Here is a 13,479-nt window from a genome sequence, read left to right on the forward strand (position 1 = left end):
TTGCTCATAACAACCTTTATTTGTCTCATGAAGTTACTTTTTAAAAAAGCTAGAAATTTGAGAGGATGAGGCTGAAAAAAGGAATGAAATAATTATAAACGTTCTTCTACTTCAAAAATGGTCTGACATCTGAGCCAGAAGACTCTCTGCATCTATCAGTGACTTCCTCTTCATGTGTCATAAAAAGAGTTCAACGTGCTTTACAAAATCCATTACATTTTAAGACCATTTCCAATATCTTCTACCATAAATCAAGAAATCCATTTATTCAAGGTTACTTATGAAGAATTAATCACACAGAAAATTTTAACAACTTCTTTTTCAAAAATTAAAGTACTTTACTGTAGTTGGCATTCCTATACATAATGATGTGGATTCAAAGACTGAAAGCATTAAAAGCATATAATTAAAATTCAAGGACTCAGACACTAAAAAAATTTTCTGACACACAGAATTCTCTGGAACAAATATTCCAGAAAAATAAGAATATAAACACAATATGATATCCTCTGGACTTGTCCTCTCCTTAAGTGGTTGGCATTACATAAACATAGAAAGTTATTTCAAAAAACTTGTATGTACTTGATATCACCTCAAAAATATGTAATCAAAAGATCTGAAAAGATTAGACCAAGAGGTCTATGGGAATGATGCATAAGCAACAAAAACTCATGAATTTCTCTATTCCTAATGATTTCTAAAAACTAACTTCCTAATTTCAAGAGCAAATTTACACAAAGGAGAAAAATAAACAGTCAGCTATACAACCTTTACAGTCTTTATTGACAGGGTATATGAAGCCAAAATTCAGTCATCAATATACAGCCTCGTTTCCCATCTAAAGCTAATGAGAATATATTTTACTTTAAATGGGACATAGAGGCAAATTGCCAAGAACTAAAATATAACCCTAAAGTCTTAATTTCACACTTTGAATATCAAAAAAAGCAATAATTCCCCAAATCATGAAAACATGATGAAGTAGCTACTTAGAAAAAAATGGACATTTAAGTCATTTCTTTCTTAATATTATATAGTGAAAACAGATGTATTTATAACTTTAGCCTTCAAATAGCATACTTCATAAAGTCATTATTCATTTAAAATAGACAAATGTTTACAAAGAACATTTAACTTAAATTTCATAGTTGCTTATAAAATGGTACTTGAAAGATTGACCTGTATAAGGAAATAAGAATCTTGTCAAGAGAGATGATAAACTATAAATATAAAATATATCACAGTGTTAAAAACCTCATAGTGCTCCACAGGAAAATCAATAAAGATAACTTAATCTTTCTAGGGAAAAGAATATTTAGCATTACAAATTTAAAATGTAAATTTTACATATGAATTCAATAAGGAATACATTTAAACCTTGCATTGCCACAGAGTCATCTATTGTGTGGAAAACAATAAAAATGATGTACTTTTTCAATATGTGTACATCAAAACCAAAAGGTTAATTTTTACTTTTTCCTTTATTGGCAACTTTGGATGAATTTTTAGGCTTTGGTTCCCAAAGGGCATTTTTCACAAATCTTGAAGCTGCACCTTTGTCCAGCTTGCCGGCCTTTTTCTTGTCTGTTATTTCCTTGACTCTGTTCATGTATACTCTGATTCTTTCCTTAAAGATTAAAAAAAAAAAAAAAAAGCAACAGATTTACTAAGCCGTTCACCACCACTAAGTTTTATTATACTATACCTCAGTTAAATTCAACAGATAGATATTTATTGCCTATTGAGTGGTGCTAGTGAACAGGATAAACATGCTCCATGCTCTCCTGGAGCTCATAGTCTGGGGGGAATAGACATTAAAAAGTCATTTCAGAAGTGTTTGGAGTATTTCAAAAGAGGAAGAACAATACTAAGACATCACTACACAGATAAACACTGAATTGTTTACATGTGGTTATACATTTTTTATTTTAACATTAACCTAAGTCCACATAGTTAACTCTTCTGTATCTGAAGTCGATAATCTAAACTAGAGCTTTCGTATACTTGTATGCAACATACAAATTAAACTCTTGGAATTTTTCTAAACAGGAAATGGAAGTAGTAGCACTTAACTATTTTTTAAATTTTACCTTCTAGTATCACAATTAAAATAAGCAAAATGAAAATACAAAATTTTTTTTTGAACTTCATAGTTTTGATCGATAAGCACATGATACTTTCTAATGAAATATACAGTTCTAATCAGCCTTTGGGTGAGAAACATAATAGGTTGCCATACCACTTCAAATCTTCTGAGACCATTAATCAAAATAAAGGGCTTTTTTATACTTTGACTAGAGAAATAAAAGGGATGAGAGCCATAAAATAGCATAGTAAATGATTGATCACTGACAAAAGCAAGTTTCATTAAAATAATCAAAATAGTTACAGAAAAATACACAGAAAAATGCAGACCCATAGAACTTAATTGTGAAAGGCTGACAGCTCTGCTCAAAATCCACTCATGGCTTTCTACTTCCCTTAGAGTAAAAGCCCGAGTCCTTCCAACACAACCTCCCCCCCTACCCCCACCAGCCTTGCTTGGAATGATCTTCCTCAAATATCTCCACAGCCACTCCCTCTTTCCCTGCCAGTTGGCTCAAACGTTAACCTTGTTCATAGGTCCTGCCTTTACCACTTAAAATGGCAATCCTACTCAAGCACTCCAACCCCTCTCATCCTATGCTATTTTTTTCCCATAACATATAACTTTCTAACATACTATACATCTATATACATTTATTATTTGTTTATGTTAATTGCTTGTCTCCCTCCACTAGGTAGCCTGGCATCTGCCACAAGGGCAGCAGTATTTATCAGCTTTATTCACAGAGGAATCATCTCACTTGGATATAATGCCCAGCTTCTAATAGGCATTCAATTATTTGTCGAATAAATAAACTATTTTCAATGCCTTTCCCCACTCATAATATATATGATAAATAGATTTCCTCTCACACAGTAACTCTGTGATCAATTAGTGATGTCTGTCAAGGTCAGAAAAGGGGAATAGGTTTATATGTGCTTTTTATGTGCCAACCATAATCCAGAATACGAATGTACTCCTCTATAAAGTGGGTTCTGACACAGAAAAAAGACAGATGATGATTTTATCCATTTCCAATGACAGAATCAAGTGTTAAGAAACTCCAAATAACTTTGTATTAAAGGAAAAATGAGAAACTTTATAAATGTAAAGTCCATATTAGAAAGTTTAAAACAGATGATACAGGGCACACTTCTTAAGGTTTTAAAGTCAGTATCACTGGTCAATCAAGATCTGTGCCTCATGTTGTTTTACATTTTTGCTTGAAGTATTTTTTACAATTTCTGTATTTAAAAATAAATTTGTTTTCCCCCAAGAGCTTTCAAAGAAGAAAATGCCTTAATCCATATATTTATAAAACTGGTTTACTCATTTTTTTGTAAATAAATGACCAAATATTCTACTAAATTTAAATAACATACATATCAGCCACCATAAGACTTGAGAACACTACTACAATGTCAAGCATATTTCACATATTTACCTTATATCTTATAAACAAAGAATTTATTAATATTCTTATTCATAAGGCCAAGTCAAGAAGGTAACCATAAGTTAGATTTCTAATTTTTTCCTTCATATTGAATGATTTAACTTTTGAAGTCAGCAAAAACTCCAAGATACTAGACCTTATATACTGTACTTATACATCTAAATGGAATACAAAGACAAACCTAGAAGATTTATTACAGGTTGTAAATATGTCACTAATGCAGAATTACTGGACAGTACACATACAACTGGTGCCAAAAAAGCTTTTAGCTTTGTTGCTGAACTGGATTCTTTACTGCTGAGAAAATGAATTAATGGAAGAATTGAAAAGGTGGGGGAGAAACTTTCCCGTCTTTGCTAGTAAATCAACTAGAATATACTTTTAAGAATTGTGTAAGAGTTTTTTTTTTTAAAAAAAAAGGCAGTTGTAGGGATGAACAGGATTTCAAGAATTTATAGAAAAAATAATATGGAAGTTATAAATAATTACTTGAATTGTAACATTTTCCCATCCAGAGATTTATATAATATATGGAACACCATTTCTCTGACAAAGGAAAAGAAAAACTAAAGACATGATGAAATCTGGCTCACTTTCCTAATTTGGACTCTAAATAATGCTGTTCTCCATAACTAGTATGATAAAGGTACTGTGACTCTGACTTCAGGAATACCACAACAAACAGATAGTCAAATAAAAAGAAATCCACTGCAATCTTACCAATTCCTGCTTTACTGGATGTTCCTTAGGATTAACTCCCTGAGTTGCCAAATAAACTACAAGACAAAGATTTCATGGAATAAAATGGCATATATATTAATTGAGAGCATTAAATAAAGAAACTCTAGTTATAAAAAAAGAAATATCACCAAAAAAATGATTTCTTAAATCTTAAATTATTCAACTTCTGTGTAATATTAAATGTTTATGTGGCTCATGGACATCTGGTATTCTCACTTAAAAGAAATAAATAACTATTAAAATTGCCATAATGTATAACTAAATATAAATTGCTAGCATTTAAAAAATAAATTACCTTTGACACAATAAATAATATGCTTTCTAATTAACTCCAAATGAACATACATACCCCAAAACATTGAATTCAATGTGTAAGCAGAAACTAAATCCACTTTGGCTTGTTCAAGAGGGTCCAACTATTTAAAAAAGAGAGAGAGAGAGAGAGAGAGAGAGAGAAAGAAAATACACACAAACTTTGAGCACCATCACATTATTTTAAACTTTACCAATACATCAAAGAGACGTTTCTTTCACGTCCTAAAATCCAATAACCAAGTGATGTTGAAATAATTTGCAAAAAGAAGTAGTTTTGTTAACGGGTGAATTTTGCCCACAAATTTTCACTTCAGGGTATCATCTTTAGTTAGACAAGGAATGTGTATAACCCAAGAAAAATTCTCTTCAATTATTTTAATTTCAGGAGTTACGATCTGGGCTTTGTATGTCAAAAGTAATTTATCAATATAAACATTGTACATGATGCATTTATGTATAAGAGGCAGGCTAAAATGCTTAGGCAATACCAAAGACAGAAGAAACATAATGAGATTTGTTTTAGACTGTCAAAGTCAATTTACTCTTTTTGTCCTATAGGGTTTCCAGAAACCCTGATAACATCATTGTAATATTTAGAAGGTCAAAGATAGAATCCGTCAAAAAGAATGTTGTGAGTGCTCCTTTTTTCTCAAAAACCAGTCAAAATATAGTTAGAGTTGTTTGTTTTTCACCCCCTAAAAATACCCACTTATAAAATTGAAATTAAGGGGGAAAGGAGCGTATGTCATTAAACTATGTCTTCTTCTGTATATTTTCATAACACAGCACTGTTTTACAAATTACATTTTTAGAAACTGCATTTTTAAAATACCTTCTGCAACAACTCATTTCTAGAAACAGACATCATGGTCTTCAGCATCTCATCCACAGCACCAATGGAATTCTCAAATGTTGATAAATACTCATGAATTTCTACTGGATAGTCTTCATTAATTTCTTCACTTGCCATTATTAACCAACTGGAAAAAAATTAAATTCTTAGAATTTGTGGGAGACAGACTTCTCTTTAAGTTTACAAAAACAAAATCAACAAGTTATAACATGTATTAAAAAGTTATAAAAGAGTTAAAACCTGAAGATAATTAAACAAATCTTAGAATATAATTCTAGAGCAACTATATTCAAACCTCCCCTCTTCAATCTGTTTGAGGTGGTAGGGGAAGAAGAGAACCCACCATTCACTAATGCGACACATATCAGAGCCTCAATGTTTTTCAAGAACAAAAGACCAAATATGGATTATCAGTAATAAAAATCTTACATTTAAAAAAACTTTCAAAAAGAAAATCCTTTTTGTTGAAGTTAAAGATTAAGCAAAGGGGGGGATCCCTAGGTGGCTCAGTGGTTTAGCATCTGCATTCGGCCCAGGGAGTGATCCTGGGGTCCTGGGATCCAGTCCCACATTGGGCTCCCTGCATGGAGCCTGCTTCTCCCTCTGTCTGTGTCTCTGCCTCTCTCTCTGTGTCTCTCATGAATGAATGAATGAAGAAATAAAATCTTTAAAAAAACAAAAAAAACAAGAAAGGTATGAAAGTATGAGTATATCCTATCCTCTATAATTGCTGAAAAAATAGTAAGTTCTTTTGTTGAAAAACTTATGTATTCTGGCCCTTCTAAATTTAGGTGTTGATCTAGCAGCATGGTATATTAAACTAAAAAAATTAGAAAACCTAGGTCTGAAACAGCTTATGACTATCACTAAAATGATTTTTAAGCTCTATTTACATTTATATATATTCTTTAAGCCCCTTTTAAAATATTAATAACAAATTTAGAGAGTGCACAAATCAAAGTCTACCAGCAGAAAAGAGGAAACTGGGGAGAAGTAAACTATATGATTTTCATTTAGGCTACAGTATATCTTGACAGCATATTCTTTTAAAATTCACACTTATATCATTATACTTAACGTCTATGTGAGAAAAAACAAAATCCACAGTAACATATTTAATATGATATCTAAGGCCAAATTTTCAGAAGCAATTCCAAGCCAAAACATATATACCATCTGTAGGTTTGAAAAACAAATATTAGCTGAAAATACCTCTTTCATTTCAAAGCTAAGTAGAACAACCAAGAATATATAAAATACCATAGTAGAATTGAAGGAAAGAGACATGGACTTTCGAAAGTCTTGCTTGATCACACTGACTTTGTCACCTGATCAATCACTGAAAATCTCAGGGCCTCAAATATTTCATCCATAAAATAAGGTAGTTGGTCTAATGATCTGTAAAGTCCCTTATAGTTCTAAATGTTATGACGTCACTTAACTTTAAAAAGTACTACTGGAATATTTATTGACAATGTATCATTTCTATTCAACAAGTATATTCTGCTAAAACATCTGGTTTCATTTTAAAAAAGGAAAAATAGTGAAGTCCATCTGACTATCACTGCTTGGGCTGTAAAATTACTATCAAACTACTGTGCAACCAGCAACTGAATAAAGGACTCTGATAAAACCACACAGGAAGAACCGTGACTCTCTATTTCAAAAATCTAACTAAGAGTATGTATTTGCCTCTCATCTCTCTCAAAATCTCTCCAAAATGACAGAAGAAATTGAAGAAAAAAAAAAAAAAAAAGAGGCCATAGTAATGTTGGAAACCAAAAAGGGCACGTATCCATCGGCAGACCTCGACAGCACAAATTTCTGTAAGCTAAAGAGCAAAGGGGATCAGAGTGATAGGAAAGAGAGCCAAGGAGCCTGCAATCCCCCCAAAGGGAAGGAGAATGTATGAATAACTCCAAGATGAAGGGCATTAAGAGCTGGGCTATGAAGGCTGAAAACAGTCAAACCAAAATCTCTAGATTTTGGAAACGCTCCAGCATCTGCTGCCCAGATAAAGGTATAAGTACAAGGGATATACTGCAAACACAGAGAAGATTTAGTATTTCTTCTTTTTATGTAGAATTTTAAGCCAATAAATTTGAAAATCTGGACGAAAAGAATGAGGTGCTGGGGGAAAAAAAACAATTACCAAAATTAACCTAAAAAGAAGTACATACACCAAATAGTTCAGTAACCAAAGACAAAAAATTTTAGGTCAAAAAATTTAAGGTCAAAGAACTATGCTCCAAAAAGGCTCCAAGCCTAGAAGATATAGGTAATTTCTTTCAAACCTTTAAGAAACAGGTAATTCTTACAGTATTTAATTGTTTAAGAACACAGAAAAAGATGAAAAACTGAGATACCTATTTCATAAAGATTATTAAAGTTCAATGTCAGCAAGCGTATACAATGAAGGTGGAATACAGATTTCTTAAAATTTACATACTCTTTGACTCAGGAAGTCCTTTTAAGAATCTAGCTTACAGGGGGATCCCTGGGTGGCACAGCGGTTTGGCGCCTGCCTTTGGCCCAGGGCGTGATCCTAGAGACCCGGGATCGAATCCCACGTCGGGCTCCCGGTGCATGGAGCCTGCTTCTCCCTCTGCCTGTGTCTCTGCCTCTCTCTCTCTCTCTCTCTCTCTCTGTGACTATCATAAAAAAAGAATCTAGCTTACAGGAATCCTTGTATACATACATACAAATTTATTAAAATGGACAACTTGAACTCTTCTCTCAATCTCTCCCACTTTCTCTTGCATCAATTTTTCCCTCTGCTCTATCATTAACCATAAGCTTACCACATTTTATTTCTCCATCTTTGACAACAAAAGAAACATCTTGACTTCATATTCCCTCCAGCGAAAGCCCCATTTTCCAACCCTTGAAAGAAGTGCTTACACTAACAGTCTCAATTCTCCCTCCATCTTTTCTTGAACCGGCTACAATCAGGTCCCCTCCTCCTCACTCAAAATTGTTCGTCAAGGTCGCCCACACAGCTACACTATTAAATTCTACGGTCAATTCTGTTCTCATCACTTGACATCGTTCACTCCCTTCCTTTAGTTTCCAGGGCATCACATTTTCTTAGTTTCCCTCCTACCTCATGGCTGCTTTCTTGGTCTCTTGTGCCATCGTTCTCATATTCTCAGCCTCGTATCCTTGATATGCCCACGGGCTCTCCTTGATTCTTTTTTCCCCTCTAATTTACTCCCTCCGTGACTCCCAAGTCTTTATTTCCAACCCCGACCTCCCTATTGAACTTCAAATCACATTTCCAACTGCTTACTTACTTAATACCTCTGGCTGGTTGTTAATAGATTCTCAAATGTAATGTGCCCACACCAAAATCTTGCCTGCTATAGTCTTTCCAACTCCACTTTTCCAACCGTTCAGACCTGAAATTACAGAATGGGCCTTGACTCTTCTCTCTCACCCCATCTTTAAGACATATTTAGAATCCAACCATGTCCTATCACCTCCATTGCTGCCACCCTCGTCCAAGCCAGTCCAAGCTATCACCGTATCTTGCCCAGATTATTGCAATAACCTAAATGGCCTCAGCGCTCAGTAGCACCTGACATATTTATTTTATTCATTTACTGTCTGGCCACCTCCAAAAGAATGTAATCATAGGAGAGCAGAAATTTGTGTGTTTTGTTCCCTAGCACTGTCTGACAGTCAATAAACATTTGTTGAATGAAAAAAACTAACAAAATACTGGAAAGACTAATCTAAATATTCATCAATAGGGAAACAGGTAAATGAATTACAACACATCCATCGAAATATTAAAAACAAGTAAATCTTTATGTAGTAACACACAATGAGAAATGGTGAAAAAACTGATAGAACATTGGGTATAAAACAATGTGCATCCAACATGTCACTGTTTTTAAAAATCTGTATAAATGAAGATCTGTAGAAAAAAGCCTGGAGGGAGATATATAAAAAAGAGACATTCTCTTTGAGAACGGGTAAGGATTAGGGAATAAGATCAAAGCAGACTCATTTTGTTTTTTGTTTTTGTTTTTTTTAAGAGAGAGAGAGAACATGCACGGCCAGCAGGACATGGGGGCAGAGGGAGAGAGAGGGAGAGAATCTTAAGCAGGCTCCATACCCAGCGCTGAGCCAAAGTGACACTCGATCTCACAACCCTGAGATCATCACTGAGCCACCAAGGCACCCCTAAATTTTATTATTTCAAAAAACATGTACTAAAATCATAGTAAAAAATAAACAATCATTAAATTCAAATGAAAGCATATTTTAACAATGTATTTTGGCTTTTAACAAATATTGCAAATATAAAAAAAATAGTAAAGCCTTTATATAAACGTGTATTTTTTTCATCAACTTTTCTATTTGAAAATATTTTTCCTCCCCAGAATCATGATGGGGATTTTTCCTGCAATTATTCCTGGTCCCTAAGCCCCAATAAACAAGTAGTTATTTATTGTTAAAATGGGTTAGGGTGAACACTGAAAGCAAAGCAGTAAGAATAATTATCCTCATTAAATACAAACTGAAACACTTGCCTTTTTCCTAACTAAAAAAATAAAGGCAAAGCAAACTACAAAATAATAGTTCTTCTATTATTAGAAATTCCCTCCAATTCATATGATTTTTTTCTAACATTTTATATAGATAGTTCCTAAATATGTGTTCCTTTCACAGGAAAAGCTACAAGGAGAAAACTGCAGAAACCTCTGTTCCTTTGCTACTCAGATCCCAGGATAAAGCCCTGAAATGTATGGTATTAGCAGCAATAGCAAACATTTGAAAATCACTGCCTATGAGCCAGGCACTATTCTAAGTACTCATTTACTGGAGGTTCAATAACTTGCCTATTTCATATGGTGAAATGTCCAAAGAAGGGAAAGAAGAAAAGAACTCCATCTCCTCTGCTCTTTACCCCCTCCCAAGGTCTACAGGTGCTTCTCACCTTTCAAACTGCTCCTTCTCAAGTACCAGCAAGCAAAGGTGGGGGTAGAAGAGCACATGAGAAAATCTGTCTCTTCCATCCCTATGGTCAAGCTAAGACTAAAGCACAGATGGGAGGACTCTGCTCGCAAGCCCTACAGGATATTGTTGCCACTCCCCTCCTCTCACTGGTCATAAAAACCATAATACAAGCATAAAAGGAGGGGGGCACAACATCACACGCAGAATAGAAGCCATGTCCCTACCTCCTGCCCTCAGTTCTCTTACTTCAAGGAGATCAATCCAGCCAGGAACACAGGGGTTACCCTCACCCCTTCCAATCAGCCCCATCAATTTGGCCTCCTTAATGTCCTTATATCACACGCTTTTCTCCACTCTCACTGACTATATCATTTCAAGAGCCTTTGAGTAGTCTTCCTATTGTCAATTTTTTCTACTCTCAATTTTGGAAAGTTTCAAGATACGATTTTTCTATAAAGATGCTCTAGTCATCGTACACCTCTGCTTAAAATCCTGCAATAGCTCCCCGCCCCCTCAGTATGGACACAGGCCTGTTATAACGTAGCCCTTGTCTAACCTCCTCCTTCATTCCCTCCCTCTTCCAGTCCAATGGCTGTAGCCACCATGGCAGTTTTCCAGAGATGCCATGCTCATTCTCTAACCTTTCACTACATGGCTTTCTGTACGTTAACCACTCTTTCAACTTTGTTCAAACTCTGCTTATTTTTGGACGTAAGATCACGTTTTGCTTTAGCCAGTGAAGAATTCTCTGAGTGCCACCCTCCCATTCTGTCCGGATAAACACAACTACAAGCTGTCCTATCACTTAAAACGCTATCTGGTATTGTCTGTGGATGTACTTGATGTGCCTTTGACTACAAGCTCCTTGAAGGGCCTGTGTCACACTGAGATTCTATTACCAGCGCCTGGCACATAGAATGACTATGTCTCAATCTGCCCAAGACAATCCCAGGATGTACCTGCAGTTTCAGCTGGCCATCTACTCAGCTCCCCATTTCTCTTTCAGAAGCTCCACTTTGAGCAATAAATCGTATGGTCACCCTAAACAATGTAAGTCCTCTGACCCTTACCACCACTCCCCAACCCATTTTGTTAGAAAACAAGCATCAGGAGAGTTGCTCCTGGTACCAGCCAGGGCTAACCCGGGGCATCAAAACCAGCAGGAGATATATATGAAGAGATTTATTGTAAGAAACAGGTTTAAGCAAATGTGGGGACTAATTCCAAACCCTGCAGGGCAGGCTATCAAGGAAGGGCTTACTGCAAGCTCCAAGCTGAAGTTGCTGCCCACAGGTGGAGTTTTCTTTTTGTCAGGGAAGCCTCAGCTCTGCTTCTAAAGCCTTTCAACTGACTGAATCAAAACCATCCAGATTATCTAGAATACAGCCCCTATCTTAAAGTTAACTAATTTGTAGATTTTAATCACATCTACAAACACCTTTATAGCAACACCTAGATTGGTTTTGGACTGAATATCTGGCACTGCAGCCTAGCCAAGCTGTCACATCAAAAAGACCATCATGCTCCTTTAAGCCTCCAGAACTACAGGGGAAAAAAAAAAAAAAAAGATATATTCCTGGCATTACAAGTTGTTCTGATGCAACAGAACTTCCCCCACAATAGCCTTGTTATTCCTGATTGTCAGGTCCCCAAGTAATAAAATCAGACTTAAAATTCCAGCTAACAAATGTGAAGGAATGATAAATTTTTTTAAAAATCACTATTTTGCAACCCCTAATGAAATTATAGATTCAGACAACAATCACTGACAGATAAAGGGGTGATGGAAAGATGACAACACAGGAGTGGGACTGTCACTACTTAAGCCAAGGGATCAACCTTCACATCACTGAAAATAGGACACAAACATGTCATGAATCTCCTGATGTGAAGCAATAATGAGGTACACAGCACCATCTCTGTAGCATTTCCAACTTCCTAAAAAAAGTTGAATCTGAATCTAACTGAGCCTTTAAAGCTAACTTCCATTTTATAGGAAATACAGAGGATGGAGAAACAAGTTAACACCACAAGAAAGCAAACAGACAAATCTCAAATGAGAAATAGTCTACTGGACAATTGACCTGGTTTCTGTAACAAATAAATGGGATGAAGAAAAATTAAGAAAAGGGAGAAGCAGAGGAAGAAGAAATTAAGGAGATTTGGGAGAGCTAGCAAATAGAATACGTAGACTTTGTATCTTGATTCAAATCAAGTATAAAAAGAATTTCGAGGCAAAGAAATCTGAAGATGGATCAGATATATTAGATGATATTAAGAATTATTGATAATTTTGCTATGAAATTAGAATTCAGCTATGAAAATGGCATTATAGTTATATAATGATATCCCTATCCTCTAAGGATGCATACTAAGTACATAGGGGCAAAATCATGGGACATCTTGAATTTGCATTTTAAAGAAAGCTAGCCTTCGTGAGTTAATTACACTGTTGAGGGCTGAGGTAAGAACCTATGTACAGGGGCACCTGGGTGGCTCAGCTGGTTAAGCGTCTTGACTCTTGATTTCAGCTCAGGTCATGATCTCATGGGTTGTGGGACAGAGCCCTGAGTTGGGCTCCTCTCTAAGCGGGAAGTCTGCTTAAAAAGATTCTCTCCCTCTGCCCCTCCTCCCACATTGTGCTCATGCACTCTCTCTCTCTCTCTCAAAATAATAAAGCTTTTTAAAAAAGAACCTATGCACATTATTTCTATAGTGAAATTACATATCTAACTCACAAACTAATGTTTAGAATAGTTAGAACTAACTCAGTTCATAAACTGGGTAACACCTAAACATCAAGTACAGTCTGGAATACTTAAGCAGCTCTATTATCTCCCGTTTCAATTCCAAGTATAATTGGGAGGTAAAGGGAAGCTAGGTTACTGAGTGCACTCATCAGATCTGTAAGTTACTGAACAATACTTATAAAAACAAAACAGATACTGTGGCCTCAAATGAGGTCTGTATTACTAACATTTCCAACAAAGGCTGACATTTCAGAATGTCTGATTATTTCAGTAATGTCACAAATTTTGTTCTAAAAAAAATTCTGATGCCCTATAC

At 35.2% G+C, this 13,479-nt stretch overlaps 1 protein-coding gene across 2 annotated transcripts in view; it reads right to left on the minus strand.

Annotated features, from left to right (window-relative positions):
* C1D (C1D nuclear receptor corepressor) overlaps nucleotides 1-13,479 on the minus strand; it is a 19,071-nt gene continuing 5,592 nt past the window's right edge. For both annotated transcript variants that reach the window (XM_072768646.1, XM_072768647.1), the window contains exons 2-5: nucleotides 5,428-5,575; nucleotides 4,630-4,696; nucleotides 4,260-4,315; nucleotides 1-1,627 (exon numbers count right to left, since the gene is read on the minus strand). In XM_072768646.1, coding sequence (XP_072624747.1) covers nucleotides 1,463-1,627; nucleotides 4,260-4,315; nucleotides 4,630-4,696; nucleotides 5,428-5,565 — 426 coding nt within the window. In that variant the 5' untranslated portion in view covers nucleotides 5,566-5,575 and the 3' untranslated portion in view covers nucleotides 1-1,462. The remainder of the gene's footprint in view (nucleotides 1,628-4,259; nucleotides 4,316-4,629; nucleotides 4,697-5,427; nucleotides 5,576-13,479) is intronic.

This window comes from Canis lupus, chromosome 11 (assembly GCF_048164855.1).
Source record: "Canis lupus baileyi chromosome 11, mCanLup2.hap1, whole genome shotgun sequence".
In the NCBI taxonomy this organism is placed as follows: Eukaryota; Metazoa; Chordata; class Mammalia; order Carnivora; family Canidae; genus Canis; species Canis lupus.